The sequence below is a fragment of the Lithobates pipiens genome, unplaced genomic scaffold (assembly GCF_037356315.1).
Source record: "Lithobates pipiens isolate NorthernLeopardFrog02 unplaced genomic scaffold, aLitPip1_a1.2 Scaffold_18, whole genome shotgun sequence".
In the NCBI taxonomy this organism is placed as follows: Eukaryota; Metazoa; Chordata; class Amphibia; order Anura; family Ranidae; genus Lithobates; species Lithobates pipiens.
The window spans coordinates 613,486,110-613,503,984 of NW_027507758.1; the positions used below are offsets into that span (position 1 = coordinate 613,486,110).

Sequence of the window (17,875 nt, forward strand, 5' to 3'; positions counted from 1 at the left end):
TACTATGTAAATATGTATGTAACTATGTAATCCCACTTGCCAACTGGCTCCTGTACATATACGTCGGCACTTTAAAGATATCTCGGTAAAGGCAGCAGCTGCTGCCACAGCTGAATTATCCATCTTTTCGGCCGGTGGTTCTGTTTACGATAATGGTGGTCTCTGCGGGCGGATTCGCCGCGAGATCACCATTATCGGTGGTGGAAGAGGGGTCACCCCACTCCCGCTGCTTACCGGAGCCGTCGGCAGCGGCGGAGGCAATCGGGTCCTCTCGGTGCCTGGGTATGGAGACAAGTGAGGGGAAGATGGCCCCCACCCGTCTCTATACCATAGCAGGGAGGAAGCGATGTCATAATGTCACTTCCAACCATACGTCTTAAAGGGACTTATTTTTTGTTGTCATTTTTTAAAATGATAATTTTTTTATTTTATTTTTTATTGCATTTAAGTCTAAATATGAGATCTGAGGACTTTTTGACCCCATATCTCATATTTAAGAGGTCCTGTCGTGCTTTTTTTTCTATTACAAGGGATGTTTACATGCCAGAAACAACTTCATTCGAGTCTCCTGATTGTAAACACGGAAGCGACGTCACAACGTCACTTCCTGTTTACTCGGTTGCCAATGGCGCCGGTTTTATAAAAATATACAGTATTCAAAATCGCCGGTAATCTGAATACTTTGAAGTGCAAAGGAAGGATTGGAGGTCTTTTAGACCCCCTATCCCTCCATAAAGAGTACCTGTCACCACCTATTACTGTCACAAGGGATGTTTACATTCCTTGTGACAGCAATAAAAGTGATTACATTTTTTTTATTATTTTTTTAACAAAATGTAATAATATAAAAATAAATAAGAAAAAGAAAAAAAAATGTAACCACTTACAGACCGGACCATTTTGCTGGCTTAAGACCAGACCACCTTTTGCGATCTGGCACTGTGTTACTTTAACTGACAATTGCGCGGTCGTGCGACGTGGCTCCCAAACAAAACTGACGTCCTTTTTTTCCCCACAAATAGAGCTTTCTTTTGGTGGTATTTGATCACCCCTGCGGTTTTTATTTTTTGTGCTATAAACAAAAAAAGAGCGACAATTTTGAAAAAGACGCATTATTTTTTACTTTTTGTTATAATAAATATCCCCTAAAAATATATTAAAAAAATTTTTTCCCTCAGTTTAGGCCGATACGTATTCTTCTACATATTTTTGGTAAAAAAAATTGCAATAAATGATTATTGATTGGTTTGCGCAAAAGTTATAGCGTTTACAAAATAGGGGATAGTTTTATGGCATTTTATTATTTTTACTGGTAATGGTGGCGATCTGCGATTTTTATTGTGACTGCGACATTATGGTGGACACATCGGACATTTTTGGGACCATTGTCATTTATACAGCAATCAGTGCTATACAAATGCAGTGATTCCTGTGTAAATGACACTGGCAGTGAAGGGGTTAACCAGGGGGTGGCAGTGTAGGGGTTAAGTGTTCCTAGGGGCGTGTTACTAACTGTGGAGGGGCTGGGCTTTGTGTTAGTGAACGCTGATCTCTACTCCAATCACATGGAGCAGAGATCAGCATCACTTGTTGCTAGGCAGTTTACAACAGTATCTCCCCGTTCAGCCGCCCCGTGAGATGATCGCGGGTATCCCCGCGGCGATTGAGTCTGCGGGACCCGCGACCGGACTCACGGGGGCCCCGACCGGCATGCGAGCGTGCCGCCGGCACGCACGCGATGGCAGGGCGGCATAAAAAAATGGATGTACCTATACGCCAATATGCCTGCCCGTGCCATTCTGCCGGCATACATCGGCGTGCACCGGTTAGGAACTGGTTAAATCGCCCCCGTCCCGCGAGCTTGCGCTGCAAAGAAAACGCATACGGAAGTCGCGCCCGCATATGTAAACGGTGTTCAAATCACACACGTGAGGTATCGCCACGATCATCAGAGCGAGAGCAATAATTCTAGCACTAGACCTCCTCTGTAACTCTAACCTGGTAACCGTAAAAAAAAACTGAAAGCCTCGCCTATGGAGATTTTTTGGTACCGTAGTTTGTCACCATTCCACGAGTGCGTGCAATTATAAAGCGTGACATGTTTGGTATCTATTTACTTGGCGTAACATCATCTTTCACATTATACAAAAAAAAATGGGCTAACTTTACTGTTTCGTTTTTTGTTTTTTTTTATTCATGAAAGTGACCCTTTTCCGAAAAAGTTGCGTTTAAAACACCGCTGCACAAATACCACGTGACATAAAATATGACAAAAATCGCCATTTTATTCTATAGATTCTCTGATAAAAAAAAAAAACTGAGATTGTAACATTTGAGATCCCGGGTGCAGGTATTTGCAGTACCATTTGCCCGCCTTTGAAAACGTCTGACGAAACGCGTAAAGGCGGAGCAGCGCACTTGCGTCATTTCCGGTATGGAAGTAGGAATCCTGGAATGCAGTTGAAGCGCACGCTGCGAACCGGCTTCTCTTACACATTATCTACCATATGCTGTAGTCGTTTTTAACGTTTTTTTCCCATTGATGGGAAGATTTCGTTTTTTTAGCTTTTGATTTTAAAATAAAGTACTTTTTACTACTACACTATGGGAGTCTTATCTCTTCCTATGAGGAGCTAATTTTGGGAAGCTACTGACCAGTTCTTTGGATACAGCGATCGGTGAAGTGCTGAGCAGGAGACCGGTTCGGGGGCACCTTGGTCCAGTGGAATAGCTGGAGAAGCCAGTGAGGAATGTCACAATAGGCTACGGGGGGGGGGGGGCACTGGAAAAGCCATCAAGGGAGATAACCCATGGTTATCCATATATGCCTATCACCCCTGAGGAGCTGGTGAGTGGGGACCCACAAGGGGGAGCACAAGAGCCACTTGATCATTTGATCACTTGGCCATTTTATAGCTTCACCAATTTCACACTGTTTTTGGACTTTTTATCATTTGGACTCTTTGGGGATACACGTATTAATTTCTTGATGAGTTTCTCTGATGACTTTTTTTTGATGTATTTGGGAATTTTTTTTCTGGTATCCAAAATGTTTTTTATACAAGGGAGTAATTAATTTTTTATACACAGGAATAATTCATTTTGGTCATTTACTATATATATGTCATTAATGATTTTGGCTTGGTTGCACTATTATTTGTAGATCACATGTTGATGTTTATGACTGTAGTATCACTATTTGATTACTTGAGTACTTTAGTGCACATAATTATTTTAAAACTAGGGATTACGTTTTTTTTTTTTTGTTTGTTTTTTTCCCCCCCAAATAAAGGTAGCGCCATCTACCCCATTTCACTTACTCACATTAATTAGCCCTTTAGGGGGTCCATTAGGGGAGGCTTCACACCTTGATTGATCCTAATGCCGCGTACACACGACCGGACTTTTTGACAGCAAAGGTCCGACGGAACGAGTCCGTCAGACAATTCGATCGTTTGTGACTCCATCGGACCTTTGCTTGCCAAAAATCCAGTGGACTTTAGAAATAGAACATGTTTTACATTTTTCCACTGGAACGCCGCCGGACTGAGAAATCCGTTGTGTGTGCTAGTCTGACGGACAAAAACCGACGCTAGGGCAGCTATTGGCTACTGGCTATGAACTTCCTTATTCTAGTCCAGTCATACGTCATCACGTTCGAATCCGGCGGACTTTGGTGTGATTGTGTGTGGCCAAGTCCGTTCATTCGGAAAGTCCGTCGGAACTCCGCCGAAAGTCCGTCGGACCTAAAAGTCCGGTCGTGTGTACGCGGGATCAGTCTTTCTTAATTTTCTAGTACCATGGTCATGTAGGATGTATGAAGGAGACCCAAGACTGAATTTTAGCTAACCTTACTGGGCAACCTGGGCAGGTGCAAGGGGCAACATATTGTGGTGGGCAGTAAAACAGTGTCCTGAGAAATTTTATGAAATGTTTTAAGAGTCTTAAATTGTAATAAACCCAACTTTTGAACTTGTACCTACAGGTAAGCCTACAATAAGGCTTACCTGTAGGTACAGTGAATATCTCCTAAACCTGTGATGTTTAGGAGATAGTCACATGGGAAGCAGCAGATGACGTCACCCACGCATGTGCTCTGAAGGGACGGCATACCGTTTTGGTCATTTGGCAGTCTGTTCTGCACTTCTCTGATCTGTTTTTAGCTGAAAGCTGGATAAAGGCTGCTCAGGGCTGATGCAAGTTTTTTTTTGGATACCCTAGGCGAAACCTCATTTTGCCGCCCCGCCCCTCTTGGCTCCACCCCTGACCCCACCCCATTTGCCCTGCCCATGTGTAACCCCCGTTTTTAATGAAGCGCCCATCAAATTCTGCCTCCCCAGCCCCAATCAAATGCAGCCTCAGCAGCGTCCATCAATGTAGCCTACAAGCGTCCATTAATGTAGCCTATCAGCGCCCATCAATGTAGCCTATCAGTGTCCATCAATGTAGCCTACCAGTGTCCATCAATATAGCCTACCAGTGTCCTTCAATGTAGCCTACCAGTGTCCATCAATGTAGCCTTCCAGTGTCCATCAATGTAGTCTTCCAGTGTCCATCAATGTAGCCTTCCAGTGTCCATCAATGTAGCCTTCCAGTGTCCATCAATGTAGTCTTCCAGTGTCCATCAATGTAGCCTACCAGTGTCCATCAATGTAGCCTACCAGTGTCCATCAATGTAGCCTTCCAGTGTCCATCAATGTAGCCTTCCAGTGTCCATCAATGTAGCCTTCCAGTGTCCATCAATGTAGCCTACCAGTGTCCATCAATGTAGCCTACCAGTGTCCATCAATGTAGCCTACCAGTGTCCATCAATGTAGCCTACCAGTGTCCATCAATGTAGCCTACCAGCACCTATCAATGTAGCCTATCAAATGCAGCCTACCAGCGCCCATCAATGTAGCCTACCAGCGACCATCAAGATAGCCTCACCAGAGCCCATCAATATAGCCTCACCAGAGCCCATCAATATAGCCTCACCAGAGCCCATCAATATAGCCTCACCAGAGCCCATCAATATAGCCTCACCAGAGCCCATCAATATAGCCTCACCAGAGCCCATCAATATAGCCTCACCAGAGCCCTTCAATATAGCCTCACCAGAGCCCTTCAATATAGCCTCACCAGAGCCCTTCAATATAGCCTCACCAGAGCCCTTCAATATAGCCTCACCAGAGCCCTTCAATATAGCCTCACCAGAGCCCATCAATATAGCCTCACCAGAGCCCATCAATATAGCCTCACCAGAGCCCATCAATATAGCCTCACCAGAGCCCATCAATATAGCCTCACCAGCGCCCATCAATGTAGCCTCACCAGCGCCCATCAATGTAGCCTCACCAGCGCCCATCATTGTAGCCTCACCAGCGCCCATCAATGTAGCCTCACCAGCGCCCATCAATGTAGCCTCACCAGCGCCCATCAATGTAGCCTCACCAGCGCCCATCAATGTAGCCTCACCAGCGCACATCAATGCAGCCTCACCAGCGCCCATCAAGGTAGCCTACCAGCGCCCATCAAAGTAGCCTCACCAGCGCTCCTCAAATGCAGCCTTACCATCAAGGAATGTTTGCTTGCTTCCATTCATTCGGGAGTGGGGACACAGACACAGACCTCCGCCACCACTGCGCCTCTGACACTATGTGTGAACGGAGCAGCAGCTGCCTGCTGATGCTGTGACTTAGTGGCTTGCTTCAGACAGAAGAGAGTAGGAAGACCAGTGGCTGGGCACCCTAGGCAGCGGCCACAAAATGTAGCCTACCAGTGCCCATCAATGTAGCCTACCAGCGCCCATCAATGTAGCATACCAGCGCCCATCATTGTAGCCTACCAGCGCACATCAATGTAGCCTCACCAGTGCTCATCAATGTAGCCTCACCAGCGCCCATCAATATAGCCTCACCAGCACCCATTAATGTAGCCTCACCAGCGCCCATTAATGTAGCCTCACCAGCGCCCATCAATGTAGCCTCACAAGCGCCCATCAAATGGAACCCACACCAGCGCCCATCAAATGCAGCCTACCAGCGCCCATCAAATGCAGCCTACCAGCGCCAATCAAATGCATTCTTCCCACTGCTCACTAATAATTCTTCTCACTGACCACCAATTTAAGGAACATTCTTCTCACTGACCACCAATGTAAGGATCATTCTTCCCACTGCTCACTAATGTAAGTAACATTCTTCCCACTGATCCCTAATGTAAGGGACATTCTTTTCATTGACCATCAATGTAAGGAACATTCTTCACACTGACCACTAATTAAAGGAGCATTCTTCCCACTGATCACCAATGTAAGGGACATTCTTCCCACTGACCAGCACACTAGTGTATCATGGGTTGTAGATATAGTAATTTTTATCAGGGATTCAGTTATTTTAAGCTCTAATTTGTATTGTCCAGAGTCTACGTTGAGGATCATTCACACCGCACAGCGCATGTTACCGTACACCTAACGTGTATGCGCCGGTGTGTGGGGTGGATGGGCATTGCTTCAATTGCATTGCAGTGCTTGCTTTTCTTCACTTTTCCTACAATCATCCCATGTACTGCCAGCCGTGGCAATGCATTATGATGCGACCATAGTGTGTTTTTGTGCTCTGTAAAGAATTGTGGTACGTCTACATTTTTCTCCAACACAATGCGTTTGGAGTGAGCCGGACACATACAGAGATAGTCATTCAGTGCACTAGGTGTGAATGAGCCCCACCCGAAGGATACGTTTACAGTGCAGCCCAGCACCCGCCCATTATGCACTTAGTGATATGCAGCGTGGTGTGAATGAGCCCCAATCATGATTTATTTGCTCCCTTTTGGTCTGATAAATATCCCATTGATTGTATTTTGTTATATCTGTATGATAAGTGTGAAAAGTACCCGTTGATACTGCCAGAAATCAGCTGATAACTTCCTGGGGGTCTACCTGTGCTGTATTATTTTTAGCTACCTCCGTGAACTACAAAACACCTCCCTGTGTTATGGGGGACAACACTGTTCCTCCACAGATACAGTGTTGTTCCTCTAGGCAAGGACTACAAAACACCCCCCCCCCAATCTTCTCATATGTTGTCCTCTTCTAAGATGGAAATCATTCTACTTAACAGATGCAGCACAGTAAGAGAATGTTGCCACCCTAGGGTTGGACTACTGCACCCCTCCCATTTTGTTTATCTCCATACCATAGAGGGGAGGTGTTCTGTAGTCCTGCCCAAGAATGGCAATCCCTCTTCTCCCAGATACAGTACTGTGGGTGAGCATCCCTCCCTTCATCTCCATAACACAGGTATTGTTCTGCAAACCTATCCTAAGGGGACAGCGCTGTTCCTTTATACTGTAGATACAGCAAAGCTCTTGAGCATTTCCCCATCAGGATAGGACTACAAGACACCTCTTCCTATGGTATTAAACTTGTGAAGTATGGGGGTGTTCTGTAGTCCTATCCTAGAGCGATAACGCTGCTCCTCCATGGATACAGTAGAGTGAATGTTGTCACCCTTGGACAGGACTACAAAACACCACCTCCCTTCTCATCTCCATAAAAAAAGAGGGAGCTGTCATGTAGTCCTGTCCTAGGATGACAAGCTGCTACTTCACAGATGCAGCACAGTGAGAGAGCATTGCCACCCTAGGATAGGACTACAGAATCCCTCAACCTTTTGCTTATCTCCATAACATGGAGGGGAGGTGTTCTATAGCCCAGTCCTACAATGACATTCCTGCAACTGCACCGATACAATACTGTGAGTGAGTGTTTCTCACATGGATGGGACTACAGGACACCTCCCCTCATTCTCATCTCGGTAACACAGGGGGCATTCTCTAAACATATCCTAGGGTGACAATGTTATAGATACAGCAAGGCTAGTGTAGGCTGTAGTCTTATCTTAAAGCGACAACGCTGCTCCTCCACAGGTGCAGTAGAATGAGTGTTGTCACCTTAGGTTAGGACTACAGAACACCCCTGTAAACCTATCCCAGAGTCAAATTGCTGTTCCTCAATAGACACATTATGAAAAGTGACACCTCTGGCTTCTACTGACCACCAATGTTCAATTTAGCCACCAATGACTATAAATGTGCCCATGTGGCTTCTATTGATCACTAATGTTAACTTAAGCCACCACTGACCACAAATGTACCCATCTGACTTCTACTGACCACCAATGTTCACTTTAGCCACCTTGAGAACAAATATACCCATCATGCTTCTACTGACCACCAATGTTCGCTTTAGCCATCACTGACCACAAATGTACCCATCTAGCTCCCACTGATCATCTATGTACCCTTTCAGCCCCCATTGACAACCACTTTACCACCAATGGCCATAAATACACCACCACCTTCTTTTATTCATGTCATCTTAGCCCCGGGGATGCAGATGTTCCCAGGCACCAACACTTTAGCTACCACTGACCACATACAGTACCTCACAAAAGTAAATTTCTGTAAATATTTTCTTCTATCTTTTCATGTGCCAACACTGAAGAAATGACACTTGTCTACAATGTAACGTAGTGAGAGTACAGCTTGTATATCAGTGTAAATTTGCTGTCCCCTCAAAATAACTCAACACACAGCCATTAATGTCTAAACCGCTGGCAACAAAAGTGAGTACACCCCTAAGTGAAAATGTACAAATTGGGCCCATATTTTGTTTGGCCACCATTATTTTCCAGCACTGCCTTAACCCTCTTGGGCATGGATTTCATCAGAGCTTCACAGGTTGCCACCGGAGTCTCTTCTACTCCTCCATGACGACATCAGGGAGCTGGTGGGTGTTAGAGATCTTGCGCTCCTCCACCTTCTGCTTAAGGATGCCCCACAGATGATCAATAGGGTTTAGGTCTGGAGACATGCTTGGCCAGTCCATCACCTTTACCCTCAGCTTCTTAAGCAAGGCAGTGGCCGTCTTGACGGTGTGTTTGGGGTCGTTATCATGTTGGAATATTGCCCTGTGGCCCAATCTCCGAAGGCAGGAAATAATGCTCTGCTTCAGTATGTCACAGTACATGTTGGCATTCATGGTTCCCTCAATGATCTGTAGCTCCTCAGTGCTGGCAGCACTCATGCAGCCCCAGACCATGACACTCCACCACCATGCTTGACTGTAGGCAAGACACACTTATCTTTGTACTCCTCACCTGGTTGCCACCACATGCGCTTGACACAAAAAAAAATCCCAATACGCGAAGTGTATATTGATTGGTTTGTGTGAAAGTTATAGCGTCTACAAACTACAGGTTATATACTGGAATTTTTTGTTTTTGTCTTTTACTACTACTACGATCAGCGATTTATAATGGGACCAAAGGCGTAACTAGAACCTTCAGGGCCTCGGTGCAAAAAAACACAAAGGGCCCCCCTAGCCCCAGGCCGGGGCCCTTCCCACTGATCCGAGGGCCCTTTACTCCCATCGTGGGACCCTTTATTCGGTTCCAACACCAGACCGCATTCCTGCTGTCTTGAGGTTCCCCCACATTGGCAGAAGGTCAGAGACCATTCACAAGTGCAACCTTTTGCGTCCCTGGTAGTTCCGCCACTGGTATCAGATGGTTTTTATTTTTTATTATTTGGTTTAACATTTTATTATTATTATTTTTTTACAATTTTGTTTATTTTTTACATATTTTTTAGGACTCTCATTGAGGGGCTTTGATGAAATATCAGGGTTCTAAACAGACCCTTGATGTCTCCATTTTGAAACAAAGAAAGGGACTGAGGACAGATTTATCAGTCCCTTTCTCTGCAGCCTTAGCTGCACAGAATGAATGAAGAGGAATAGCTCTGTGCAGTGCTATGTTCCTATGCTAAACTGAAGCATAGGAAACACAGTTTACTATGTCTCAGCTGTGAATGACTAAAAGGAAAAAAACACAGTTAGTGATTGGTACTGATCACTGACTCTATTCAATAAGACAAGGAAGGAGAACCCTCTGAACCCTCTGACAGATCCCACGCAGAAGCTGGCAGGATGTGGGAGAGGGAAACTCGGCAGCGCTTCGGGGCACCAGGGAAGCACATGACCCGGTTGTCAGAAACCATTAAATCAGATAGAAGTACAGTTAAATCACACTTGTTTAATAATAAAAGTAAAAAGAACAAACGTAGTCAAAACATAGCCAAAGTTCAGTAACCAGAATGGATAGTCAGACAAGCCAGAAGTCAGGGACCAATGTAGTGGAACAGCAAGCAGGATCTGGAGCCAGAAGGGATTTCAGCAAAGTCAGTGTTTAAACAGGAATGCCGGAAAATGTCTTGGTCAACATCACAGAGACAAAGGCAGAGATCCACTGGGCTGAACGTAGGCAGGACTGACGAGCAGGATTATCAACAGGTAAGTCACTGTGGAGAGATAGGAGCTGGCAATTAGCCGACAGCTGAGCGGTCAGCTCTGAGAAGGAAGGGCTGAGCACAGCCCTGACACCGGGCAGCAAGGCAGGGATAGGGAGGTGGCAAAAGTGGCATGTAGAGGAACTGATGCCCACCATTTCCTTCCTGAATGTCTGCAGGAGGGTGAGGAGGAGAAGCATGGAGATCGGTTCCTCTACATGCCACCGCCTCTGCAACTCTCCTATCCAGTTGTACAGGAGAGGGCCCCCTGATGCATGCGACCGGGTCTCAGTGGTGACCCCTGCGACCCCCTATACATACGCCCATGAACGGGACTGTGATAGTGTGGCAGAGAATCTGACACTAACTGACACTTTGTGGGAACTGACTAACTGCCACTGACATCACCAGTGACACTAATGCAGGGATCAGTGCTAATATTATACACTATCATTGTATTATTATTATTATACAGGATTTATATGGTGCCAACAGCGCCAATATAAAGGGAGACAATACACCAACAGTACAATTCAAAACAAGAGGGTTAGAGGAGCCCCTCTCCTGCAAGCTTACAATCTAAGAGTCTAATCTAAGTATTAATCTAAGTATTAATGACACTGGCTGGGAAGGGGTTAACATCTCAAGGTAATCAAGGGGTAAACTGTGTGTCTAACAATGTGTAATGTGTGCTGATTTTGATAAAGATTACTTTGTTTCTTCTGCCTGCTTCACAGGGATAAGAAACAGAGAGATAATTCCCTCTATACAGAGCTCTGTGTTGATTGTCAGCGCAGGGCTCTGGGCAGTGATTGGACACAGCCATTCAGCAGGTCCCAGCTGTGAATTATTGGCTGGGACCTGCTGACTAAGTCCCGTTGTGTACAATCACAGACGAGCCGGTGGGCAGAGTCGCATGTACATGCCCTGAGCCCAGAAAAAAGTTGCGACGCACAGGTATGTTACCGTGCCCATAGGAGCCGCTCATCCACAGTATATGTTCTGCGGCAGGTCAGTAAGCGGTTAAACAAAAGTACTGCTGTTACAACCACTAGATGGAGCTGATGATAATAGGAGATAATTCTTATAATGGTTATTATAATAATTGGCCTATGGCCAATAAGGTGGCTTTTGAGGCAGGAGGGGAGATGCCACATCTCCACGTCTTCCTGCCTGTGTATCTAGATCTCCATGCTGTGTTTCTTGGCAGTGATCTCAGAGTTTTTGTATTTTTTAGATTCTTGTTCAATATGTGACAGGTCCGATTTAAGGCTATGCTTAATAGAAGTGGTAATTATGACGGGTTACATTTTCATTTGCCTCTATTCTGCCAGTTGCAGGAAGCAGGAAGGCATTAATAGTACTGGCACCTTGGGGGGGGGGGGGAAATCCCTGTTCCTGGATTACATCCAACTCGAATGTTGAATTTCACCCAACCCAAACACTCCAAACCGGCTCAGCGAGTCTTTAATAACTGACGTAGGAATCATATCTGCAGGGGAATTTTCTAAAACTTCCCTTAAATGACAACAATTGCTGACCTTTCCACTGTCCTATTTTGAATGTGCTGAGCCCTTCGGGCCTGACCTCCCCAGCCCTCAACCCCTCTCTATTCATGTCCCTACAGTACTGAAGACTCAGACCTCCTTGGCCCATACCGTCCTTTAATCAGGTCCCCACATACCGGAGGACCCTGCCAGATCTTTTCAACACTTACCCTTTTCTATTCATGTCTACACAGAACTGGAGACCCTAACCTCCCCAGCCCTCAAACCCTCTCTGTTCATGTCCCTACAATCCTGAAGACCCAGACCTCCTTGGCCCTTACTGTTCTCTATTCATGTCTCCTCAGAACTGTAGACTCTGACCTTCCCAGCCTTTGCTCACCTCTATTTGTGTCCCTACAGCCCTGCATCCTGGACCTTCCCAGCCCTTACCCTTCTCTAGTCATGTCCCCACAGCACTGGGGACCCAGACCTCCTCAGTCTCTACTCTTCTCTATTTATGTCTCAACAGAACTGGAGACCCTGACCTTTCCAGCCCTTACCCACTTCTATTCCTATCTCTACATCACTGAAGACCCAGACCTCATCAGCACTTATCTTTCTCTAGTCATGTCACCACAGCACTGGGGACCTGGACCGCTTGAGCCCCTACCCTCCTATTTATGTAACACAGCCATGGGGAACCGGACATCCTCAGCCCTGACCCTCCTGTACTCTCATCATCACAGCCCTGGGTATCCCTAGCCCTCACCCTCTCTTATTGATGTCCTCACAGCCCTGGTGACCTGGACTTCTCCAGCTCCCACCCTCCCCTAATTCACATCCTTACAGCCCTGAGGACCTGGATCTCTCCAGCCCGCCCCTCCCCAATTAAGGAGACCTGGACCTCCCCAGCCTCCACCATTCATTCATGTCCTCGCAGCACTGGGAACCAGTACCTTTCCAGCCTCAATCCTCCTCTTATTCATTACCCCACCACCTGGAGGACCCAGACTTCCCAGCCCTCCCCAACCATCGCTGTCTTCTGTTCATATTCACAGCCCTGGGGACCTGAATGTCCACAACCCCCAACCCTCCTCTATTAAGGTCCCCACAGCCCTGTGGACCTAGACCTCCCCAGCCCTCACCTTCCTGCACTCATGTCCCTATACAACTCTACAAACTTTGCATGATAAAATGGATAAAATAGAAATAATGGATAGATATAAGGATCATAGATATACTGTATGTATGGTATATCAGCTTGTACAATCCCAATAAAAGGGTTGGCAGTTTGAATTGGAATTTTGAGGTTGGCAACTTACATTTTGGGTTGTACGTACCCCAGGGATTTATTCAGTCCATCTTGTCTGTCCATGCCCCTAGAATTGATTGAGTCTCTCTAGCCTGTCTTTACAACTATGCAAATATCTGGTCCATCTAGCCTGTCTGTACCCCTGGAATTTATCTGGTCCATCTAGCCTGTCTGTACCCCTGGAATTTATCTGGTCCATCTAGCCTGCCTGTACTCCTAGGATTTATCCAGACTACCTATCTTGCTCATACCCTTTTGGTGCATCTGGTATATTTGGCCTGGCCACACCGCTTTGATTTATCTGGTCCCCATAGCCTGTCCATACATCCATCTGTACTCCTAAGCCCTTGTACACACGGTCGGACATTCCGATGGACAATGTCCGATAGGACCGTGTTGTCGGATAATCTGACAGTGTGTGGGCTCCATCGGACTGTTTCCGTCGGAGTATCTGACGGATCAAGTTTTCCAGCTGGGCTATAAATTTTCCGACAACATGATCCGATCGGACTTTGTCCGATCATGTGTAGAGAATTCCGATCAGACAAAGTGCCACGCATGCTCAGATGAAATTCCTAGACCAAAGCTATTGCCTACTAGCCTGAACGTAGTCCCGTCCTAATAAAATAACGTCATCATGTTATGTACAATCAGATTTTCTGACAACTTTGTCCAACTGTGTGTATGCAACAGTTTCGGAAAAAATCAATCGGACAAAATCCGACGGATTTGGTTGTCGGAATGTCCGACCGTGTGTACAAGGGCTAAGATTTATCCAATCCATCTAGCATTTTTGTACCCGGGGATTGATCTGGTCCACCTAGCCTGGCCATATCAATAGGACTTTTCTAGTCCATCGAGCCTGCTCATACCCCTGGGATTCATCTTGTACAATTAGCCTGCCCATTCCCCTATGATTTATCTAGTTATTATAGCCTACTTTTACCCTTATGATTTATCTGGTCATCTAGCCTAAAAATCTCATTATCTCACAATACCTTGTCTCTCTCCCTAGGATTTATCAGGTCCATCTAGCCTGCCTGTACCCCTAGGATTTATCTGGTCCGTCTAGCCTGCCTGTACCCCTAGGATTTATCTGGTCCATCTAGCCTGCCTTTACCCCTAGGATTTATCTGGTCCATCTAGCCTGCCTTTACCCCTAGGATTTATCTGGTCCATCTAGCCTGCCTGTACCCCTAGGATTTATCTGGTCCATCTAGCCTGCCTTTACCCCTAGGATTTATCTGGTCCATCTAGCCTACCTGTACTCCTAGGATTTATTTGGTCCATCTAGCCTGCCTGTACCCCTAGGATTTATCTGGTCCATCTAGCCTGCCTGTACCCCTAGGATTTATCTGGTCCATCTAGCCTGCCTTTACCCCTAGGATTTATCTGGTCCGTCTAGCCTACCTGTACCCCTAGGATTTATCTGGTCCTTCTAGCCTGCCTGTACCCCTAGGATTTATCTGGTCCTTCTAGCCTGCCTGTACCCATAGTATTTAACTGGTCCATCTAGCCTGTTTGTACCCCTAGGATTTAACTAGTCCATGTAGCCTGTTTGTACCCCTAGGATTTATCTGGGCCATCCAACTTGCCTGTACCCCTATGATTTATCTGGTCCTGCTAGCCTGCCTTTACCCCTAGGAGTTATCTGGTCCTGCTCGTCTGCCTGTACCCTTATGATTGATATGGTCCATCTAGCCTGCCTTTACTCCTAGGAGTTATCTGGTCCTGCTCGCCTGTCTGTACCCTTATGATTGATATGGTCCATCTAGCCTGCCTTTACCCCTAGGACTTATCTGGTTCTGCTAGCCTACCTGTACCCCTATGATTTATATGGTCCATCTAGCCTGCCTTTACCCCTAGGATTTATTGGGTCCATCTAGCATATCTGTACCCCTAAGATTTATCCAGATTATCTATCTTGCTTGTATGTTTGTACCCTTTGGATTCATTCAGTATATCTAGCCTTTCCACACCCCTTTGATTTATCTGTTCCCTATAGACTTCCAGTCCTGTCAGGATTTATCTAGCATTCTTGTACCCCTGGAATGTATCTGGTTAACCTAGATTGGCCATCTCCTCAGGTTTTATCTGGTCCATCTAGCCTGCCCAAACCCCTAGGATTTATCATGTCCATCTAGTCTGCTCATACCCCTGGGACTCATTCCATACATGTAGCCTGCCCATACCCCTGATATGTAAGACAAAAACAATTCCATAGCTCAACTCGCCAATCAGTCTGCTGACCAACTAAATTAACCAGTCTGTCCGTCTGTTAAAAGCAGGGTTTTAGTTAGCACACATTTGCAAATGCATGTGAAAGCTGCAAGGCCTCGTCACGGCACCCTGTGTTGCTTGCAGTCTTAACACTACAAGTTTATAAGTGTCTCCACAGTGGAAGCACATGCATGGAATGGATAGATGTGGGACAGATCAGCCTGGAGGCTGCCAAGCCCCTTAAAGAGACAGAAGCACACTGGACACCCAGCAAGAACACAATGGCAGCGAAGGTGCCCAGTGTGTCCCCAGACCATATATATGCGAACAGTAACAAAAAATTACCCACCGCCCACGCCCATAATGTATATGCCCTCCATGTGCTCCTTACTGTAAAGGCCAGTTATGGGTGTGGGCGGTGGCCATTTTTTTTGTTACTGCCCATACCCCTGATATATCTAGTCACTATAGCCTACTTTTACCCATAGAATTTATATGGCCCATCTAGCCTGCCTGTATGCCTAAGATTTATCCAATCCATCTAGTATTCTTGTACTCTTGGGATGTATGTGGTCCACCTAGACTGCCCATCTGCATAGGATTTATCTTGTCCGTCAAGCCTGCTCATACTCCCAGGACTCCTGTAAAACTAGCCTCTTCCTACCCCTGGGACTCATCCTGCACAACTAGCCTGCCCATACCCCTATGATTTATCTGGTCACTACAGCCTACTTTTAACCCTATGATTTATTTGGTCCATCTAGCCTGAACATCTCACTAGGATGCATTCAGCCCCTTTAGCCTGCCCATCCCCCTAGGATTTACCCAATCAATCTAGCCTGCCTATACTCCTGGAATTTATCTTGTCCATCTAACTTGCCCACCCCCCCAAGATTTGTTGGTATGGTACCAGAGTCCATATAGGCTGTATGCTGACATCATACTCACTCTTTCTGTTTACAGCTGGTATTTTAATCTGGGAACAAAGATGGATGCCAAACGCTATCTTGTGCAGGAACAGAACAAAACCGGATCCTTCCTTGTGTGGAAGAAGAAAGACGAAGACTATTATTATCTGTCCGGTAGGTCCGGTTCTCATGTTCTTGTTCATTCCAAATAATGATGATAATACTTTTGATCCCAAATCCATCCCACCACTTTCCATTGCATTTGCCATAAATTTCCAATCGTCAAAATAACATCTAATGCCGTGTACACGCGATCGCACATTCCGACAGCAAAATCCATGGGTTTTTTTTCCGACCAATGTTGGCTCAAACTTGTCTTGCATACACACGGTCACACAAATCTTGTCGGAAATTCCAAACGTCAAAAAACGCGGTGACGTACGACGAGCCGAGGAAATTTGAAGTTCAATAGCCAGTGCGGCTCTTCTGCTTGATTCGGAGCATGCGTGGAACTTTGTGCGTCGGAATTGTGTACACACGATCGGAATTTCTGACAACGGATCTTGTTGTCGGAAAATTTGAGATCCAGATCTCAAATTTTGTTTGTCGGAAATTCCGACTGAAAATGTCCGATGGAGCCTACACACGGTCGGAATTTCTGACAACAAGCTCCCATCGAACATTTCCCATCAGAAAATCCGACCGCGTGTACGCGAGGCATTAGAGTTGTATAAATACAGAAGCTCTAGAGTCTAGAAGCTGATGTTGTCAAAAAAATTGATCATGTGACACAATGTTTATAAACAATGTAACATTGTTTATAAACATTGATCAGACAAGCGATAGGGAGATACAAAATAACATTGTTAATTTTGCATGTATTCTGTTTCATTCATCTACTGATCACAGGAATGAGCTTCTATCAGTAAAAGCAACCTTAAAAGTAAAACTTAAAAAAAAAAAAAACTTGTTACTAATTATGTTTTTATTAACGCTTGCTTTTTCCTAATCCCCCTAATCCTCCCACTACTTCTTCTTCATGTAACTTTTATTCGTGTTGATTTTTTTCTACTTTTTTAATTATTATTTAAACTTTTTTATTCCTTTTTTTTTTTCTGGCATAAAAAAAAGTGCAAAATTAAACCAGAAAATGTATTTGTAAATATCTTTAGAATATTCTGCATCATAAACATAATTTTGGTGTCATTTTAAATAGAACAAATGACAAATTATAGAATTTTGTTTCCTGCGATTTAGACATTAACCACTTAAGCCCCGGACCAATTTGCAGCCAAAGGACCAAGCCCCTTTTTGCGATTCGGCACTCCCAAACAAAATTGGCGTCCTTTTTTTTCCCACAAATAGAGCTTTCTTTTGGTGGTATTTAATCACCTCTGCAGTTTTTATTTTTTACGCTATAAACAAAAATAGAGCAACAATTTTGAAAAAAATGCAATATTTTTTACTTTTTGCTATAACAAATATCCCCAAAAAATATATAAAAAAAAAACATTTTTTTCCTCAGTTTAGGCCGATACGTATTCTTCTACATATTTTTGGTAAAAAAAATGGCAATTAGCGATTATTGATTGGTTTGCGCAAAAGTTATAGCGTTT

At 45.1% G+C, this 17,875-nt stretch overlaps 1 protein-coding gene across 1 annotated transcript in view; it reads left to right on the forward strand.

The window, feature by feature from the left end:
- The window catches only part of LOC143989259 (tyrosine-protein kinase Src42A-like), a 73,755-nt gene that overhangs the window by 13,834 nt on the left and 42,046 nt on the right, over positions 1–17,875 (forward strand). The window contains exon 2 of the mRNA XM_077489329.1: positions 16,315–16,433. Coding sequence (XP_077345455.1) covers positions 16,315–16,433 — 119 coding nt within the window. The remainder of the gene's footprint in view (positions 1–16,314; positions 16,434–17,875) is intronic.